The sequence below is a fragment of the Vespa velutina genome, chromosome 15 (genome assembly GCF_912470025.1).
Source record: "Vespa velutina chromosome 15, iVesVel2.1, whole genome shotgun sequence".
Taxonomy (NCBI): domain Eukaryota; kingdom Metazoa; phylum Arthropoda; class Insecta; order Hymenoptera; family Vespidae; genus Vespa; species Vespa velutina.
The window spans coordinates 208,223-224,581 of record NC_062202.1 but is presented as its reverse complement, the minus strand read 5'-3'; the positions used below and the strand labels follow the sequence as shown (position 1 = coordinate 224,581).

The following is a 16,359-nucleotide window of genomic DNA, read 5'->3' as shown; positions in this document are numbered from 1 at the left end:
GAATGATCTTTAAAAAAAGTCTCACAAGTATAATTTAGTATTTTTCGATAGCATTTTTATAAAATGTTTACATGAAGAAGTATTTACAAAAATATGAGCAGGACATGGTGAAGTGTAGAAGATAGGAAAGAGGGATGAACAATGTAGCTCGATGAACTTTTTAATTGAGAGTACCCCGACACTGCGGAGCTCCACAAAGGCAGGGTATTTTGTCATCCTCCAATGGAAATTTGTAATCATAAGTTATTTCTTCGTTAACTCCTATCGGTTGTTTACTGTAGATTACAATTTTCTTTTGGCTTTCTATAGTAATCACTTTTGCATAGCAATTTGGCTGAAAATATTGAAAAACATTGATGATACGACAACGGTTAGAAGTAAAATATTTGTGAAAGAGAAGGTGAATTTATTTGGAAATACTCACATTGCAACTGTGATTAATGAATCTTGCTAGATTGCCACATTTTGTTGCATCAATGATCGTATCCAGATCAATACGAAATAGGTAAGAACTACCAATGCCTGTAGCTTCATACTGAGACTCCCTTAAATCGGCAACAACTGGCCTAACCATTTGTCCTACGTATTCTATGACCATTTCGTCCGCCGCAATTGGTTCCATAGCAAATAAGCCCCAATCATGAATGCCAGACTTCGCGAACTTCAATTGTTTCTTTCTGAACTGTAATGTTAATAATGTATAATAATAACAATAATAATAATAATAATAATAATAATAATAATAATAATAATAATAATATGAATCTTTCCTCATAAAAAAGAAAATTTAATGAAGCTTGGTATTCATACCTTTAATTGATTAAACTTAAGGAGATCACTGTCTGTGTCTATTCCAAATGCAGTTAATAGACGACGTTGATTACTTCGTGCTTCTCGCGACAAAGCTTGCATCTTACCAGTCAATGCTTTCGTATTACCCTTTTGACCATTTATTACGCTATCTCCTCCTGTATAAGTACCACCACTCTCTTCTACATCATCAGAACGTTGTATGCTTTGTGCATAATGATGCTGTATAATGGATGAAGAGATTAAATTTAATTATAAATAATCAATTATAAATTGATATATAGATAAACGATATAGAATTAATTGTAAGAATAATTCATTACTTTATGTTTCGCTTTCTCCCTTAGATCCACTTTATAATATCCCTCGGTTCTAGCACTTCCAGTTGCATGTAATCTTAATTCATCTCGTTTTCTTCTCTTAGCTGGACTTGGTATATCAGTTGCAGGATGATCAACCCAATGAGTATCGTTTAACCAATATCCCTGAGCGTCGTCCGCTAATAAAGCTTCATAACTTCTTCTTAAATATTCAACATCTTCTGCATCTATGCCTCTGGTCAAGAATTCATACAAAATACCCATTTCTGACATTAAATCTCTTTCTTTATACACTACTGGTGGTTCTTGGATATTCCTAGAGAATCTTTCATAAACATATTCATTTTGAATATTTTCTTTTTCACCTTCATGATTCTGAAGATCATGCATCTTCGAGTATTTATTCAACTTTCGTTTTTCGACCTTATGTACTTTATCTTTTCCTTTCGTTAATTTGACAACCTTCGAAGGTTTCATCTTCACTGGTGGCGCATTCATACGGGCAACAGGTTCCACGGGTTCCGGTTGCGCCGGTGGTAAGGAATATGAGTGTTCCATGAAGACCTGAGATGCTTGCGAACCCGGTGAGCTCGGGCTTTGTTGGCCATTCAATCGAAGATCTACTTCTGCTTGGAATCTTAACCTTCTAATTTCAAGGCTTTCCTCTTCCGAATCTGTAGTAGGAATTTCACTGAACATTTCAATTTTTTCAGATTCCTTGAGAATAGGTTCATCATTTATGTATTTGGCAGACATTGTTTGAAGAGCTCTGATAATATTAGGCTCAATAGGTCCTGGACTTCTATGCCGTATAATATTATCTTGTCCAGCCAATGTAATTAATGCTTCTGCAGCTGAACTTTCCATCTTTTTCATATCTTGTTGAATCTCTTCTTTCTGCGGTAACTTACCAATATATGTATTCATTTTCTGTTGTACATCCTGCTCTAACCTTGGTTTGTTCGCATTAACATCTATAGGCTTTAATGTTTCCAATTGTTCTTCCTCCATCTTATTTGTATAACTATCATTCAATCTGTCATCTGTTTCTTTATCACTTTCACATTTTCTTGGAGAAGGCAATGGGCTCTCCTCATTATCTATTTGAGGGAACTCATTTGAATTTTGATCTTTTATTTTTATATCTGGTAGCGGTGTATCTCTGCCCGTAGGAGTAGGACAGTCTAAAGATCTTTGAATTGCAAGTTCTGTTAATATATCTGGATCCTCGCTGTTACAAGCCAAGGGACGATGATCGGACATGCGGCTATCCGAATCTTGCTATAAATAAGATAAAGAAACGATAAATAAAGATTATATTTTTAAATATAATCTTTAATATATTTTTATGCATCTGTAGTATATTTATACCTCATCTTCAAAGTTTTCTTCATCCGAGCTCTCGCTTGAGCTGCTAGAAGATTCACTGGAACTAGCTTCATCGCTAGAACTTTCGGTAGATGAAGATGAAGATGAGGAAGAAGAGCCACTTGGAAGAGAAGAAACTGGTCGTTTAACTTTTTGTACCGGTGGTAGATCCAAATCACTATCACTTTCTATAATTTCTGTGTCAATGTGATCTGACTGACGACTGTCTTCATCTTGTGGTAAGGGACTCGGAGCTTTAATTTTACGCTATTTAAAAAAATATAGATATCATTATATGCGTTTTTTTTTCTTTTTTATCATATTATGCTTACCCTAAATGAAGGCATCTTTGGCATACTGGCTCTGATACCCAAACCAAATCCATCGTAATTGAGACCCAATGGTGTTCCTTGCTCCAAAAGTAATGAAAGTCCTTGTGGCTTTGAACTTTCTTCCTTACTAGTGTTATTGATAACAGCGATGTCTCCTCCTTGACTTTGATTTTTTTCTGATTTTTTCTCATCCCACCAAACTTCGAATAATTTGAATGCAGTATTTTCTACCATTTTCTTATTAAAATCTTTTTTTAAAATTTGTTTCAATTCATTCACAACTTTGTTTAACACACCATTGATGGTAGGACCCTTAATATAATAATATCCGGTATAAAGAAATAGCTTAAGCGCGAGGAAATAAAACTAAACACGAAATAAGATAAAACAATTATATAACTTGCCTGTGGATTATCCTTAGTAATATTATGATTTGCCATGGCTTGCAAGCGAGATTGGAAAGATGTATAATAACTTGTTCCTTGATGACTACCGACTGTTCCCGACAATGATCCTGTGTTAGGTTGATAATGACTTTGTAAGTAGGTTGTTCCATAAGGATAAGGATATTGGGTTGGTCTAGGCCAACTGTAAACATCTCCAGATGGATAATGACTTATATGACCGGGATAACCAGGTCCTGGATATAAGTGACTCGAAGGTTCCGGCTGAGCAATGACCTGTCCATTGGATTGTTTTTTATTTTATTTTATAATTATTTATAACATTATCTCACAAAGATATTTACCTCTTCAATTTTTTCATCTCCCGAACTCAATGGACTCAAAGACATTCTGTCATCATCGGGTGGTGGAGGAGGTGGTGGTTCTTTAGGTGGTTCTGGTTCAATTTCATCGGGTGCTGGACTGTAACTTCCAAGCAATGCTTCATCCTCGCTAGAACTAATAACACTACCCAATTCCTCATCAACGGAAAATTGATTTAGATTATTTTCTCGTATTTTCCATCTTTCCTTGTTTTTTTCCATCATTTTCTCAAAACAAGATTTGTATGCTTCATGAGAGATAAATGGACTTGGAGGGTCTGAAAGCATCTCGTTATCGCCATGCTGCGATTTTTTATCATCCTCGGAATCACTGCCAAATTGTAAAAATGGAGGTGCCATTCCACCTGCCTTATCTTTCAATAACATTGCTATTCTTGTGTCTAAATCTAATGTTTTACGAGTTTCAACAGGGGAATCTCTAGACGAATTTTTTATAACGCTTTGATTATCCTTTTCCTTTTTAGGAGTATGATGTTGACTTTTACTGGTAGAACCTTTATTAGCAACAGATGCTGTATTAGAACTTGGATTTTCCAAATTCGATGTTCCATGTTGGCCGGGCCAGACGGAGGCAGACGGATAACCAGCAGTTCCAGAATTATTATTCCACCACACATTTGAATTTTGTTGCATCGAAAGATTTTGAGATACATTCTGTGGCATATTGGCTAAATAGCTATTCGAAGGTTGATGGTGATAACCGCTATAATAAAAATCATAATTGGCAGCAGGAGTAGAATTTTGGGAATAGTTGCTAGAATAATTTAATTCGCTAGGTGCCGTGCCATAACCTAAATCACTGCCAGTACTTCCGCTAGGTGTAGGATAATCCCTATACTTGTTATATCTTGAATTTTCAACATATGGATCTCTAACTTTTTCTACACTAGCAACTGTCTTCTTAGTATTTCTATAATCGTCCCTTTCTTCAGGCACAACTTTATCAATTGGCGTTTGCTTTTCTGGCTCGACATCGCACTTTATTTCCTTTTCAACTTTTCTCTCTAGCTTCTTTTCGACGGTTAACTCTTCATAAATCTTTTTACATTCCTCTCCAAAAGCATCAAGAAATACTCTTAAAACCCTACCCATCACAGATGTATTGTTCAACTTTTCTACACAAGCTTTTGACGCTTTTGTAGTTTCAAATACTACTCTTGCTATTCCAAGATGTTTATTAGTTACTGGATGGTAATATATAGTAAGTTCCTCTACGGCACCAAACTTTTGAACCATGTCCGTTAAAAATGTTTTATCAATATTATCGTTCAAATGACAAAATGTTACCTCAAGCGGAGGAGGTTCACCGCAATAATTAGAATCTATTTTAAATCTAGGTACAGGTAAGTCAAGTTGTTCTAATCGAGTCCATATTCTTGTTAACTGGGATCTGGGATCTCTTGGTTGAACCACAGGATACGTTGGATCTCCTGGTACCGTTCCATCGTATCTGTACAATTTTGTAGCTCCTTTGACTAAGAACGGATCGACAAGTAATTTATAATTCCTTGGTTTTTGTGCTACTTGCGGCGCAGATGCTTCCTTCTGCGAATGAGTTACGTGACCATGACTATGTTTCGATGATTGATTTGAATTTTGTGATGCACTCTGTGAATTGCCATGCGAATGGCGATGACGATGCGAGTGTGCATGCGAGTGTCCATGTCCATGTCCATGTCTCTCCATTCCGTTCATTGCCTCCAAGCATCATCCATTCGTGTGAACCGCTATCACAAATGTTTAAGGAAATTTTTATAACAACAAGTATTTAATATATAATCGAATCATAGATTAAATAGGGAGAACAGTGTCTTATATATTGTCTATTATATTGTCAAAATGTGTGTTATGTGTAAAATTTTCGCGAAAAAAAAAGAGAAAACTGTTTCAATCATATCAATTCACCATGATATATGTATCACGCACTCTTTTTTAAAGTTAACATAATGTTATGTTTAAAACCTAACTAAAAATTGGACATCACTTTAATTGGACAGCATTAATAGATTGCGAACAACAATTAGCGAAATCACAATCAAATCATTCACTCATCAACAATATAAAACTTGATTTGTATATTTATAGTTAAAAACTCTTGGAACTCAATTTATTTAGCACAATTATGATGCTTGCACTAATATCAAAAGATACGATATATTTCTCTACTTTTTGAGCACCTTGCGCGGGGGTATCTTTTAGTTTAAAAAAGAAGAAAAAAATGATTGATCCTTAGTTAACATTTAATATGTATATCCCTTGCGGGAAAACATCGCCTTGCAGAAAAGTTTTGCGTTGACATCAGCGAAGATCTTTTTTCGATTCTTTTTTCGAAGGGGAAACGTACGTTGGCACTCACGATGAGACAAGATTTATTTTTCGCTCCAGTTAAATTTATATCCAGTTCCTTTACGCTTTCATAAAATGCACTTTCAAATAACGCTTTCAAAATCAAAGTACGTAATTCGTGTATCTCGATAACACATAACCTCAAAATTTTTCGGAGTATTTGGGCGATCGTTCTGTTGATCGAGCAGCGTGGCAAACGGTACGTAATTCTCATAGGACTCCGTTAGCTCTTTAATACTTTTATTTCCATGGTTATTTATCGCAATATTATAAACGAGCTTGCACAAGTTAAAAAAAAGTCGTCGACTTATGAAGAAACAACAAAATCCTTCGAGGCTTATCGCGATATACTCTCCTTCACTTTTTTTCCTGGATTCGTCGTAATTCGTAAGCTCGGTCTTTTTCCTTCGATTTCTTCGAGATATATGTATGTCGTGTACGGTTGCGTTAGATCACGATACCGATATTCTCTCTCTCTCTCTCTCTCTCTCTCTCTCTTTCTCTCTCTCTCTCTCTCTCTCTCTCTCTCCCTTATTTAACTTCCCCGTCAACTTTCTTCTTTAAAAAACATAAAGTTTTATTGATACCTGCCCCACGGGCACGTACCAACGCGAAAATACCCACGAACTGTGTGTGTTGACTATTCACCGATGAGAAGCACTTCGCATCGCAACTTTATTTCAACCGACCTTCCATCGATCCTTCGATCGGTATTATATCGTCGGTGTAAATTTCAAAATTTCATCCCTGATAACTATTAAAATGGATGATTCCTGACAAAGAAAAATAATCTTTTTACGCGTTAAAGAAAGGAGCCTATAACGTCCGATAAACCCGATCGTGGAACACTTTTGAGTGACGCCATCCTTGTCACATAAGAATCATTACATAGCTTCCTAGTACGTTATCGAATATCACGATAAAACTTATTTCTATGTGCATAGACAATATCATTATTTATTTCTAAATATTTTCTATCTATGTAGATATTTTCTTATGAAAGTCTCCTACGCGTTTCGACCCACGGGATATGCTATGTGAACCGAGAACGAGCACCCAAACATTTTTTTTTCCGATTTTTCATCATTCCATTATCACGAATTTCTGAATCGTGGAGAATAATACCTGAGAATTCCGTGTAAGACTGGCATTTTGTTAATTTGCCAGGAGTCTGCATATGTAATTAAATTCTGGCGCTGAATAATTGCTGAAAAACTTGTTGCCCGGTGATGTGTGGCATTTAATCCACGCATTGGTCAATTTCTAAGAACGAGAAAGGTCTTACAGAAGTATTAACTATACCATTGGCAAATCAGATAACGCGCTTAAAAAGAAAATTGCGCGTTTTCATGCACGAATACATACGCTACATTTATACGCGTATAAAAACATACGCGTCTATTTTTTCATTAATTTATACTTTCTACTTGTATCTAGATTTTTATTTCTGTCGAATAAAGAGGAAGATTAGAAATCGATTAAGGTATTCATCAATTATCTTTCAACGCAACACACGGCAACATGCTTGGATAATACGCATGGAATTACATACGAACCGATCGTACGATTGTGTACGATTATTGTTCTTTCTCCCACCCCCCCTGCCGGCCCAACGGTATTAAATAAATCGAAGTAAATTGTATCTCCCTCCCCCTCCGCGCCCATCTCTCTATACGAACATTTTTACCTATAGTTGCTCACATTGAATACGATGTTATTAAACGATCCTATGTTTCCCAATCCTCCTGTTCCAATACGCACATTTACAATTTCTTTTTTAAATTTATTATTTTACCTAATATATTAGGTTGGAAACTATGAAGCGGGGGTTTTTGTTTAGTTATTTATTTTCATTCAACGCCCGTTTCATAGTTTCCAACCTAATATATAAGTACTAGGTTGGAAACTATGAAACGGGCGTTTTTGTTTAGTTATTTATTTTCATTCAACGCCCGTTTCATAGTTTCCAACTTAATACTTTATTATTATTTTATTCGTTACTGGCTATTATATGGCAACCAATCATAATTAATGGATATTCCTTCTTTTTCTTTTGTTTTTTCTCTTTAGAAAATTGATATTCAGCGAACTTTAAAATTCGCCTTAACTAAAGATGAGCTAACTTCATGGTGTAGTAGGACAAACGACTGGACAATATACTGATACCGTTTGAAGGTAGTTATTGGCCTTCCTCGATAGTCTTAGGAGTACGTTCTTTCTACGTTCGTTTAAAGTTTCAAAAAATATATATCTTCTTAAAATATGTCTTTCATTCAGAATTTTATCAGAAATTTTGTTCCAAAAGTTAAGGCTGACGACGAAGACGGAGAGCTAGTAGATCCTCAAACAGTTCTCCGTGTGAGTTTTTAATTATGTAATACTTATTAACTTTTACAAATTAACTAATTTACACAAAGTAGTGATAAATGTATCTTTTTAAGGCATAATCCTATATTTCCGTTTCATTTTAAATAACTTTTTAACAACACTTTATTTCACGAAATTACTATATTTCGTTCATTTATAAGACATCAGTCTTCATTATATTTCTCTGTTGATATTTGATCTCTTCAATATTAAATCAACGTTTTAACAATTGTATAACGACTAAATAAATAAATAATTAAATATTAATTGTTTCGTTGTATGTGTTACCGCTTTCTTATTATACTCTAATAACATTGTATTTATTATAGGAACAATGTTCAGAGAAACACTGCGAAAAATTAAAAGAAATATTGAACACATGTAACGATCGTGTTAATTCGAGAAAGCAAACCGAAGAAACATGCCTTGAAGAATTGGTAGACTATGTGCAATGCGTAGATCATTGCGTGGCCAAAACTCTTTTCAGCAAATTGAAATGAATTAATGACAACTTCACATGGCTATTGTTGCAAATAAATTACATAGATTAATTCATGTAAGCATTGTATATATGATGAATCCAATAATAGAAATAAAATGTAACTTATAGAGGATGATTTATGTCATAATGAAATAATTATTTTTCTGTTTTGTATTTATAATTTGGAAATTGTTTTAACAAATTTTTACTATTAATAAAGTAGTACAATAAAAAGTAGATATTATTAATGACATAGAATTACACAGACTTTTAGTTTAACATCTGTACTTTTAAAGGCAGATGGAATGACACTTGGTTCCTTTTTATGTTAATTTTGATTTATTATGATCCTTACTCATTCTGCTCCTATCTGCAATACATCAAAGCATACTGCACATACACGTACAGGCTTATTTAACCCAAATTTCAAAATGGGAACATCTTGGCCCGAACATTTACTACATAGGATTCTACCGCAGTGCCGACTAGAATAAGAAAATGATAGTATAGTAAAAAGATAAGGAATAATTTCACGTTATTTCGACAAAGTAAGATAATTCTTACCAATGATGTTTACGCATAGTTATAGAAAACTTTGTGCCACACTCCAAACATAGATCTTTATCCGCCCATGGTGCTTCTTGCGTTAAAGAATCTAATAATCTATATAACAATTGCTTTGTTGCAACTTGATAATTAAAAATTGTGATACCATCTTTGTTCATTGAACCGAGGCAAGCCCCAGAGCGTACTAATGTTCGACATAAATTACCATTACCTTTCATGTAGGCAATCAATAGCGGTGTATTTCCATCTAAATCTGAAATGGAAGTATTCTAACAATACTATGCGTATAAGAAATACATGCGCATAATACTTAAAACTCAATAATCGATTAATTGTAATCTCAAATAATTATCTAAAATCATTGATCTAAAATAAAAATTATTCTTACCGGCGTTATTGACCGGATATTGTGACATACACTCTAAAAAGAGTTCGCATATAGTTGCAGCATTATCTCTTCCGCATCTAGCTAATTCGTGCAAAGGATTTCTACCTTTAAGATTTACTGCTTCCGCATCCAAAGTACATTCTGTCAATAATGTTCTTACAACTGAAACATGACCTTCTCTAACGGCCACGTGTAATGCATTGTCGCCATCTGCATTTACTGCATCAAAATTAATATTGTTCTAAAAGAAAAATAGAGATAGATATATAAAGATATGTATACATATATGTATATATGAATTTACGGATAATATTTTTTGCATAAAACATGTTCGTCGCGATTGATATAGCACTTGAATAATATTAAATATTAACGAAAAATATATTTACGTGCAATAGCGCGGACACAACTGTAGCGTGTCCAGCTTTTGCCGCAGCGTGTAGTGCTGTATTTCTATTTGCATCTGTATCATTAACACGTGCTTCAGCTAAAATTAAACTTCGCACCAACATTTCATTTCCAGAAATGGCAGCAAGATGGAGCGGTGGCGTTTGTGTAACATCGTGTACTCTAGAATTTACATCTACCTATAAAAGAAATAAATTCAGATTCTGTATCAATTTGTCCTTCTATATGTACTTCATGATGTTTCTGTCATAATTTCAATCTCATTGTAATCATAAATAGCATGTATATACCTGTATAGAAAGTAAAAACAAAATGCTTTCCATATCTCCTTTTTGTATAGCAGTGTGTAAAAAGTTTCTTCCTTTATTATCATATTGTTCTGCAGCTTTTGGTAATCTTTCTAGTATTGCCTGTGCCGCTTTATTGTTACGAACAGTTAAAGCTGCCGCGAATGGCGTTAATCCTTTTTTATCTCTCTTATTTAAATCTATATTAGGATGACACAATAGCAATGATATTATTTGTGAATGTTGATTTTGTATCGCTACATGAACAGGAGTTTTTCCTTCTGCGTCACGAGCATTCACATCGGCTCCATGCTCGATAAGAGTCTGAACAACTTGTTCAAGACCCCATTGGCAACACAAATGCAACGGAGTACATTCATCCTTTGCCTCATCTCCTCCGGCGCCATTTGGTCCTGGACGCCTGGGAGCGTTCAAATCGCAGCCACTATAAGAATCAATATTTTCAATGAAGAACAATGTTCCTACGTTAACCTCATAAACAATACTTTTATGTCCATGATATACCTTCTTATGAGAAATTGTGCAATATCTTCTTTATTTTCATCGATTGCCCTGTGTAATAAAGTTTGTAAACATCCATCCGGTCCAGGACCCCAGCAATCGGCATCTGCTCCATGTTTGACTAAAATAGAAGCAGTATCTTCTTGATCCGAATCCAGTGCATCCCATAATGGGCATCCTACTGACGTATCTACTCCCCGCCTACAAAGGGCTTCAACCACCTCGCTAAGTCTGCAGTGCACGCAAAGTTGCAACGGCGTCTCACCATTAGCTGTCCTATTAATATAACCTTTAGTAAATATAAATATATTCTCGAATTGGCCTGTTACCAATGTCACTTACTTTACATTCATTTCTGCATCATTTTCTAACAAAAAAATTGCCGTCGCTGAGTCTTCCTTTAATATTGATTGATGTAGCAATGTTAGTCCTTCTTCGTTGCGCTGATTTACATTGGCTCCAGCTTTTATCAAAGCTAATACAATATCTTTGCCCTTCTTAAATGGAGCTTTTATTGCTAAGCTTAAAGGCGTTTCTTTTGCTTTATTCTTCAAATTTAATTGTAAATTTGCACCTTTAGCATTCAATAATTCTTCTACAATGTCTAAATAAAAATGCGAAACTGCAATATGTATGGGCGCATCTTCGGTGGTAAGTGTGACCATGTCCGTCGGTATGCCATGTTGCAAAAGGACTTTTGTTAATTGTTTAGAACCTATTTTGCAAGCCTCATGTAAAATTGTGTAACCATCATTATTAGTTTTTGTTAAGTTATCTTTGCAATATTCGGTTAAGAATAAGGCAGCTTCTTCTTTATTTTCTCTGATTAAAACATGTAAGAGAGTATCACCTGTATCCTTATAAACAGGATTAGGTGTTGCTTCTCTGAGTAAAAGTTCCTTAGCAAAAAATGATTTGAACGGATCTATCTTCATTGCTAAACATAATGGAGTATCGTCTTTGTTAGTTCTAGCGTCCAAATTTATATTTTTGGATGCGACTAATAAATTAAATATTGGCTTGTTTTTCTCAGAGATACAACTATGTAATGCAGTCCTAAAAGATCAAATAAATAAATCAATGATATTCATAAATAATATTTATAAGAGTCCAATAGAGCAAATATATAATTTATTATTAATTACCATCCTCTTTGATCTTGTAAATTGGGATCTATTCCAGCTTGAAGTAATTTAGAAGCAACAGCTACAATATTTTCAGTGTCATGTTTGGTTACTAAATGCAATGCAGTGCACCCTTCAAATTCCTTGTAATCATTCAGATTTTTCATATTATCAGTAAATCTAATAGGCTCGCATAATTTCTGAGTACTTCCATTGTTCTCTAATTGTTCAATGATGAACTGAGCAGAATACGAGTCACCTTTTAAAATAGCATTCTCAAGTAAAGAAAGACCTCGTGAATCTTTAGCCGTAAGATTTGCACCATGTTCAACCAAGGTTCGTGCTAATGAGGGCTGGCGTGCTTTCAGAGCTACTTCCAATGCTGTTTCCCCTTTCTGATCAACTACATTAACTGCTTTGGGAAGCTAAACAGATAAACAGGCAGATAAAGTTTTATTTTCTTTTAAACAAATTTTCTGAAATATGATATTTTCCAAACTATAGGATAAAACGAAAATATTAAAAGATTAAAGAAAAATCATTATTAATTTTATGAGAATGAGTCATTCGATTAGGAACGATTAAATAATTAGTTTAATTGTATAATATAATTAACGTTGGTGTCTCAATAAAAGCTTTTTACGATTGATAATTGAATATTTCAATATTAATCGTCAATTTTTGTTCGAACATTAGTAACGCTACACTGTTAGGCGGAAACGTATATATTTTGGAAAAGTTTGAGAACCACTGTTCGAGAGTAGTCATACAGGAAGGCAGAGAATTGGTCACGGAGGAAGCGTAGAGATTACTTTCCGATATGAATACGCGACGATATACGGGCAAATCAAAAAGAATACGGAGATGATGTTGTAGTAAATGATACGGTTCTTTAACCGCGGTTGTTTCTCTGTATGTGGCAAATTTAACTTAATTTTCAAGATAAAAATGTATAGGAAAGAAATTATTTTACAGTACAACGAATTAAGAAAATAAATAAAGTAAATATCGATCTAGTGTATCTTGTGCAACAAGCATGCATTGCTCATTTAATTCGTTTTAATTCCATTCAATTCGTTTTGAATTGGTGAACTTAAAAGGTGCAGTTTCAAAGTGCATCGATTCAATGTCAACATAACCGTAAAATAAGGAAATCGATTGTCGTGTTTTTTAGACATTTTTGGAGTATAATATATATCTTAAGAATGTACTGCTTTGGTAACATTAGTCCTCCGAGCATCGAATGAAATACAAAAGAACGTATGATAAATTATTCGTTTCGAAATACATTCCTATTTCTTTTTTCTTTTTCTTTTTCTGGCAAATGATAACTGTTTGCCAGAGCGAATGATTTTATTTTATTTTCTGCTTTAAACATTTTTTTAAGATGCGAGTGGAAAGTTCGTTAATTCAATTAGTCACTATATTTTTATGTAAGTAAAACTTTTTTAACATATACTTATTGTAGATAGATTTTTGCAAAACGTCTCTAATTATGTGTATTTTTAGACATTTTAAAAACAAAGGCAGAAGGCATTATGTGCTACCGTTGTGTAGCAATATTTTCAGGATATGATGCATCGGAACAACTTTGTTCCCAATTCAATGGAAATAAAACATTTCAAGTTTCTTGTCCTACATCAACATTTTGTGTAAAAAAAACTATCTATTATAAATCACAAAGTATGTCTACTTGCTAAAAAGGCAAATATTAAAAGGTCAAACGATTAAGTATTACGTTTAATCCTATTTGACGCTGTTTCAGCATCTATGGTTAAAACGGTTCAAAGAGACTGTGCCACCCAAAGGTACTTATCTAAATCTTACGATTATGAAAAACGTGAATGGTACGATACGGAGGAAGTAATAAAAACGGTTTACAAAGAGGGCTGTGCCAATGGCGAGGATAGAGGAGCAACTGGTAGACCACCCGAATATTGCTACTGCAATTCTGATTTTTGTAATTTCTCTCCCTCAAATAAGATAGTAAATCCGACTATTGTCTCTCTATCGGCGCTATTTTTATTATTTGTTAAATTCTTACATATTTAACAGAAATGGTAATTGAATTTTATTATTCAAACGGACTAATGGAAATATTTTAATGCATATAGCGGTATAGCATCAATATTTAGACATTGTTACGCGTAAAGTGTAATTTCAGAGAAAAATATCTATATTTTACGAGATATTCAATGGATTTTTTATCATGCAACAGTATTCAATGCAATGAGTGCGCTTACATTCAAGAATGTACTTCTGATATTGTATTTATACAAATTTACATAAAAATAGATATTAATACTTTTGTGATATCATTGTGTTAAGGGAATATTTAAATACGTTGAAGAGAATCAAAATCTCATATATATCACGTTGAACAACAATTTAACAATAACGAAAAGAATTTTATCTCTATTAAGGATACTGTTTTATTTACAATTTGCATATTATTTAATATACTTCGCGAATAATTTAATTTATCCTTTAAATATTAACCCGATAGATATATTTTTAACACTCACCCATTTTATCATAGCATATATTTCCTAATTTGCTATACGATTAAGCATATTAATTTCCTTATAACGAATGAGTGGAAAGTAATTAAATAAAAAAAAATGTTCCTTACCTCTGCATTATTTTCAACCAAATACAAAAATACAACGTCCTCCCTTATTAAACGAACTGCCGAATGTAAAGGGTATGTGCTTTTGGCTTGTAATAATTTATATAATAAAGAACCAGGCATCTCTTTGAAATCATCTCCCGTTAGGTCTTCCTGTAAATAAAATTTTCAACTTAATCATTATTTTCTATAGATAGAAATATTTCTATAGAAGTTTTCTCAAAGAAATACTTTACCCACCCAATGTGCAGAGATCAAAGAACTACAATGATCTCTGAGCTTTTGTACGCCCAATTCTTCGGCAGCTACATACAATCGAACACAATCTTTAAGACCGACAACGCCAATCAAATACTTTTCACACTGCTCAACCAATTCTGATAATTGAAAAGACGAAGCAGCCCTCATTAAGTCTAATGTTAAATTTTCTTGGGAAATCTTTCCTGTGTAAATCCATTTCAATAAAACTAATCCTACATGTGTATCTAGACTGCTCCAATCTGTAAAAGGTTTGCCATATCTAGGATAATTTCTGAAATTGATTGATTTCATTCGCATTACCTAATACTGGTGTACCAGCAAGAATAGAATCACCAAAGAAGTCACTGCGAGCAGACAGTACAAATTTATGAGCTGGTATTTCTTGATCCGCCAATTTAATGGTAATGTCACTAAAATCAAGGAATGAAATTATTAATGACTCCTTTGACTTGTCATAGGATACATAAAATATTTATATTTATATATATATATATATATATATATATATATATATATATATATACCTGTAGTTATGTTGATTGTACAAAGATGCTACCGTCGTTAAAAGCCGACCAACAAATCCATTTTCTTGTTTATTTGCAGTTGCAATAGCATATTCACGCTGTAGTTCTGCATTTGCATTATACAAATTGACATATTGTTCTCGCAATAAACACAAATGTTGTTGCCATTTTTGTGCCTCTGTAGTATCTTCTAAAATACAAATTAAATATTTCCAGTACGTTAATTCCCTCACGTAAAAGCATACATAGTAGATATTTAATGTTATTTAAAAAATTATGTTTTCATAAACCCACCCATAATCTTCCGTGTAATTGTTTAAAATGACCTTAAACGTAGGGCAAATCTCTCGATTGACGGCATCCACAGGCCGCTTATCTATGTAAGTTTGATTCTATAATGAGTATATACATATAAAAAAAAAAAAAACTGTAAAATTTGATTTTTGAAATGGATCACATACGGCGACGCAAAGACGAAAAAAAAACGCGAGAAAGGGACAATTCATTAAATATCCGCCCACACTATTTACTGCATCTGTCAGTCGCATTCATCGGCGCAACTATCTGATAAACCTAATGCCACACGAATGATAGAAAAAGTTCCTATATTTGTCCCTCTATCTAACGACAGACGAAATGATCTATTTGAGAAACGACATCGATGATGTAATTATGAACTATTATTAAAGTATTTAACGTTAACGAATAAATTTTAATTCTTAAGTACTTCTTAACCCAATAAATTAAAACATTATTGCTCTACATTTACTCCGAATTAAAATTAACTTATATATAGCTTTAATAAATAAAAATCAATCATCGTGATTTTACTACACGA

The 16,359-nt window shown here is 33.6% G+C and overlaps 4 protein-coding genes across 9 annotated transcripts; 2 read left to right on the top strand and 2 right to left on the bottom strand.

Annotated features, from left to right (window-relative positions):
- Positions 1-33: 33 nt before the first annotated feature.
- LOC124954394 (histone-lysine N-methyltransferase SETD1) lies at positions 34-7,230 on the bottom strand. Of its 3 annotated transcripts, none has more exons than XM_047507284.1 (9): positions 7,089-7,230; positions 3,579-5,344; positions 3,235-3,510; positions 2,831-3,142; positions 2,502-2,765; positions 1,134-2,411; positions 811-1,032; positions 425-682; positions 34-334 (listed from the first exon to the last, which is right to left on the bottom strand). In XM_047507284.1, exons 2-9 carry the CDS (start codon positions 5,310-5,312, stop codon positions 161-163), a joined length of 4,518 nt encoding a protein of 1,505 aa, XP_047363240.1. In that variant the 5' UTR covers positions 5,313-5,344; positions 7,089-7,230; the 3' UTR covers positions 34-160. The 3 variants fall into 3 exon arrangements, with proteins under 3 accessions (XP_047363240.1, XP_047363239.1, XP_047363241.1); XM_047507283.1 differs by lacking the exon at positions 7,089-7,230 and adding an exon at positions 5,962-7,020; XM_047507285.1 differs by lacking the exon at positions 7,089-7,230 and adding an exon at positions 5,974-7,020.
- Positions 7,231-8,088: 858 nt separating this feature from the next.
- On the top strand, positions 8,089-9,048 carry LOC124954422 (cytochrome b-c1 complex subunit 6, mitochondrial-like). Its single transcript, XM_047507362.1, has 2 exons — positions 8,089-8,321; positions 8,660-9,048. The coding sequence occupies exons 1-2, from the start codon at positions 8,226-8,228 to the stop codon at positions 8,828-8,830; spliced, it is 267 nt and encodes an 88-aa protein (XP_047363318.1). The 5' UTR covers positions 8,089-8,225; the 3' UTR covers positions 8,831-9,048.
- LOC124954397 (rabankyrin-5) lies at positions 8,945-16,108 on the bottom strand. 3 transcript variants are annotated; one of them, XM_047507292.1, is made up of 14 exons: positions 15,983-16,108; positions 15,816-15,897; positions 15,522-15,711; positions 15,298-15,407; positions 14,977-15,236; positions 14,740-14,889; positions 12,129-12,532; positions 11,326-12,039; positions 10,987-11,259; positions 10,465-10,906; positions 10,156-10,353; positions 9,767-10,007; positions 9,376-9,631; positions 8,945-9,296 (listed from the first exon to the last, which is right to left on the bottom strand). In XM_047507292.1, exons 2-14 carry the CDS (start codon positions 15,817-15,819, stop codon positions 9,167-9,169), a joined length of 3,372 nt encoding a protein of 1,123 aa, XP_047363248.1. In that variant the 5' UTR covers positions 15,820-15,897; positions 15,983-16,108; the 3' UTR covers positions 8,945-9,166. The 3 variants fall into 3 exon arrangements, with proteins under 3 accessions (XP_047363248.1, XP_047363247.1, XP_047363249.1); XM_047507291.1 differs by having other exon boundaries at positions 15,816-16,085; XM_047507293.1 differs by lacking the exons at positions 15,816-15,897; positions 15,983-16,108 and having other exon boundaries at positions 15,554-15,682.
- Positions 12,852-14,874, top strand: LOC124954421. Of its 2 annotated transcripts, none has more exons than XM_047507360.1 (4): positions 12,852-13,019; positions 13,495-13,540; positions 13,617-13,790; positions 13,873-14,874. In XM_047507360.1, exons 1-4 carry the CDS (start codon positions 12,987-12,989, stop codon positions 14,157-14,159), a joined length of 540 nt encoding a protein of 179 aa, XP_047363316.1. In that variant the 5' UTR covers positions 12,852-12,986; the 3' UTR covers positions 14,160-14,874. The 2 variants fall into 2 exon arrangements, with proteins under 2 accessions (XP_047363316.1, XP_047363317.1); XM_047507361.1 differs by having other exon boundaries at positions 12,860-13,367.
- Positions 16,109-16,359: the final 251 nt, after the last annotated feature.

Excerpts from the sequence above, each read along its gene's own strand:
- LOC124954397 (XM_047507292.1), bottom strand. Across the intron at positions 14,890-14,976 it reads CTTTGATCTCTGCACATTGG|GAAGACCTAACGGGAGATGA; the intron begins GTGGGTAAAGTA and ends TTTTATTTACAG. Across the intron at positions 11,260-11,325 it reads GATGCAGAAATGAATGTAAA|GACAGCTAATGGTGAGACGC; the intron begins GTAAGTGACATT and ends TTATATTAATAG.
- LOC124954394 (XM_047507284.1), bottom strand. The coding sequence starts at position 5,312 with ATGAACGGAATGGAGAGACATGGACATGGACATGGACACTCGCATGCA. Across the intron at positions 683-810 it reads TTAAGTTTAATCAATTAAAG|TTCAGAAAGAAACAATTGAA; the intron begins GTATGAATACCA and ends TTAACATTACAG. Across the intron at positions 335-424 it reads TCATTAATCACAGTTGCAAT|CCAAATTGCTATGCAAAAGT; the intron begins GTGAGTATTTCC and ends CAATATTTTCAG.
- LOC124954422 (XM_047507362.1), top strand. The coding sequence starts at position 8,226 with ATGTCTTTCATTCAGAATTTTATCAGAAATTTTGTTCCAAAAGTTAAG. Across the intron at positions 8,322-8,659 it reads ATCCTCAAACAGTTCTCCGT|GAACAATGTTCAGAGAAACA; the intron begins GTGAGTTTTTAA and ends TATTTATTATAG.
- LOC124954421 (XM_047507360.1), top strand. The coding sequence starts at position 12,987 with ATGATACGGTTCTTTAACCGCGGTTGTTTCTCT. Across the intron at positions 13,541-13,616 it reads ATTAGTCACTATATTTTTAT|ACATTTTAAAAACAAAGGCA; the intron begins GTAAGTAAAACT and ends GTGTATTTTTAG. Across the intron at positions 13,791-13,872 it reads TATCTATTATAAATCACAAA|CATCTATGGTTAAAACGGTT; the intron begins GTATGTCTACTT and ends ACGCTGTTTCAG.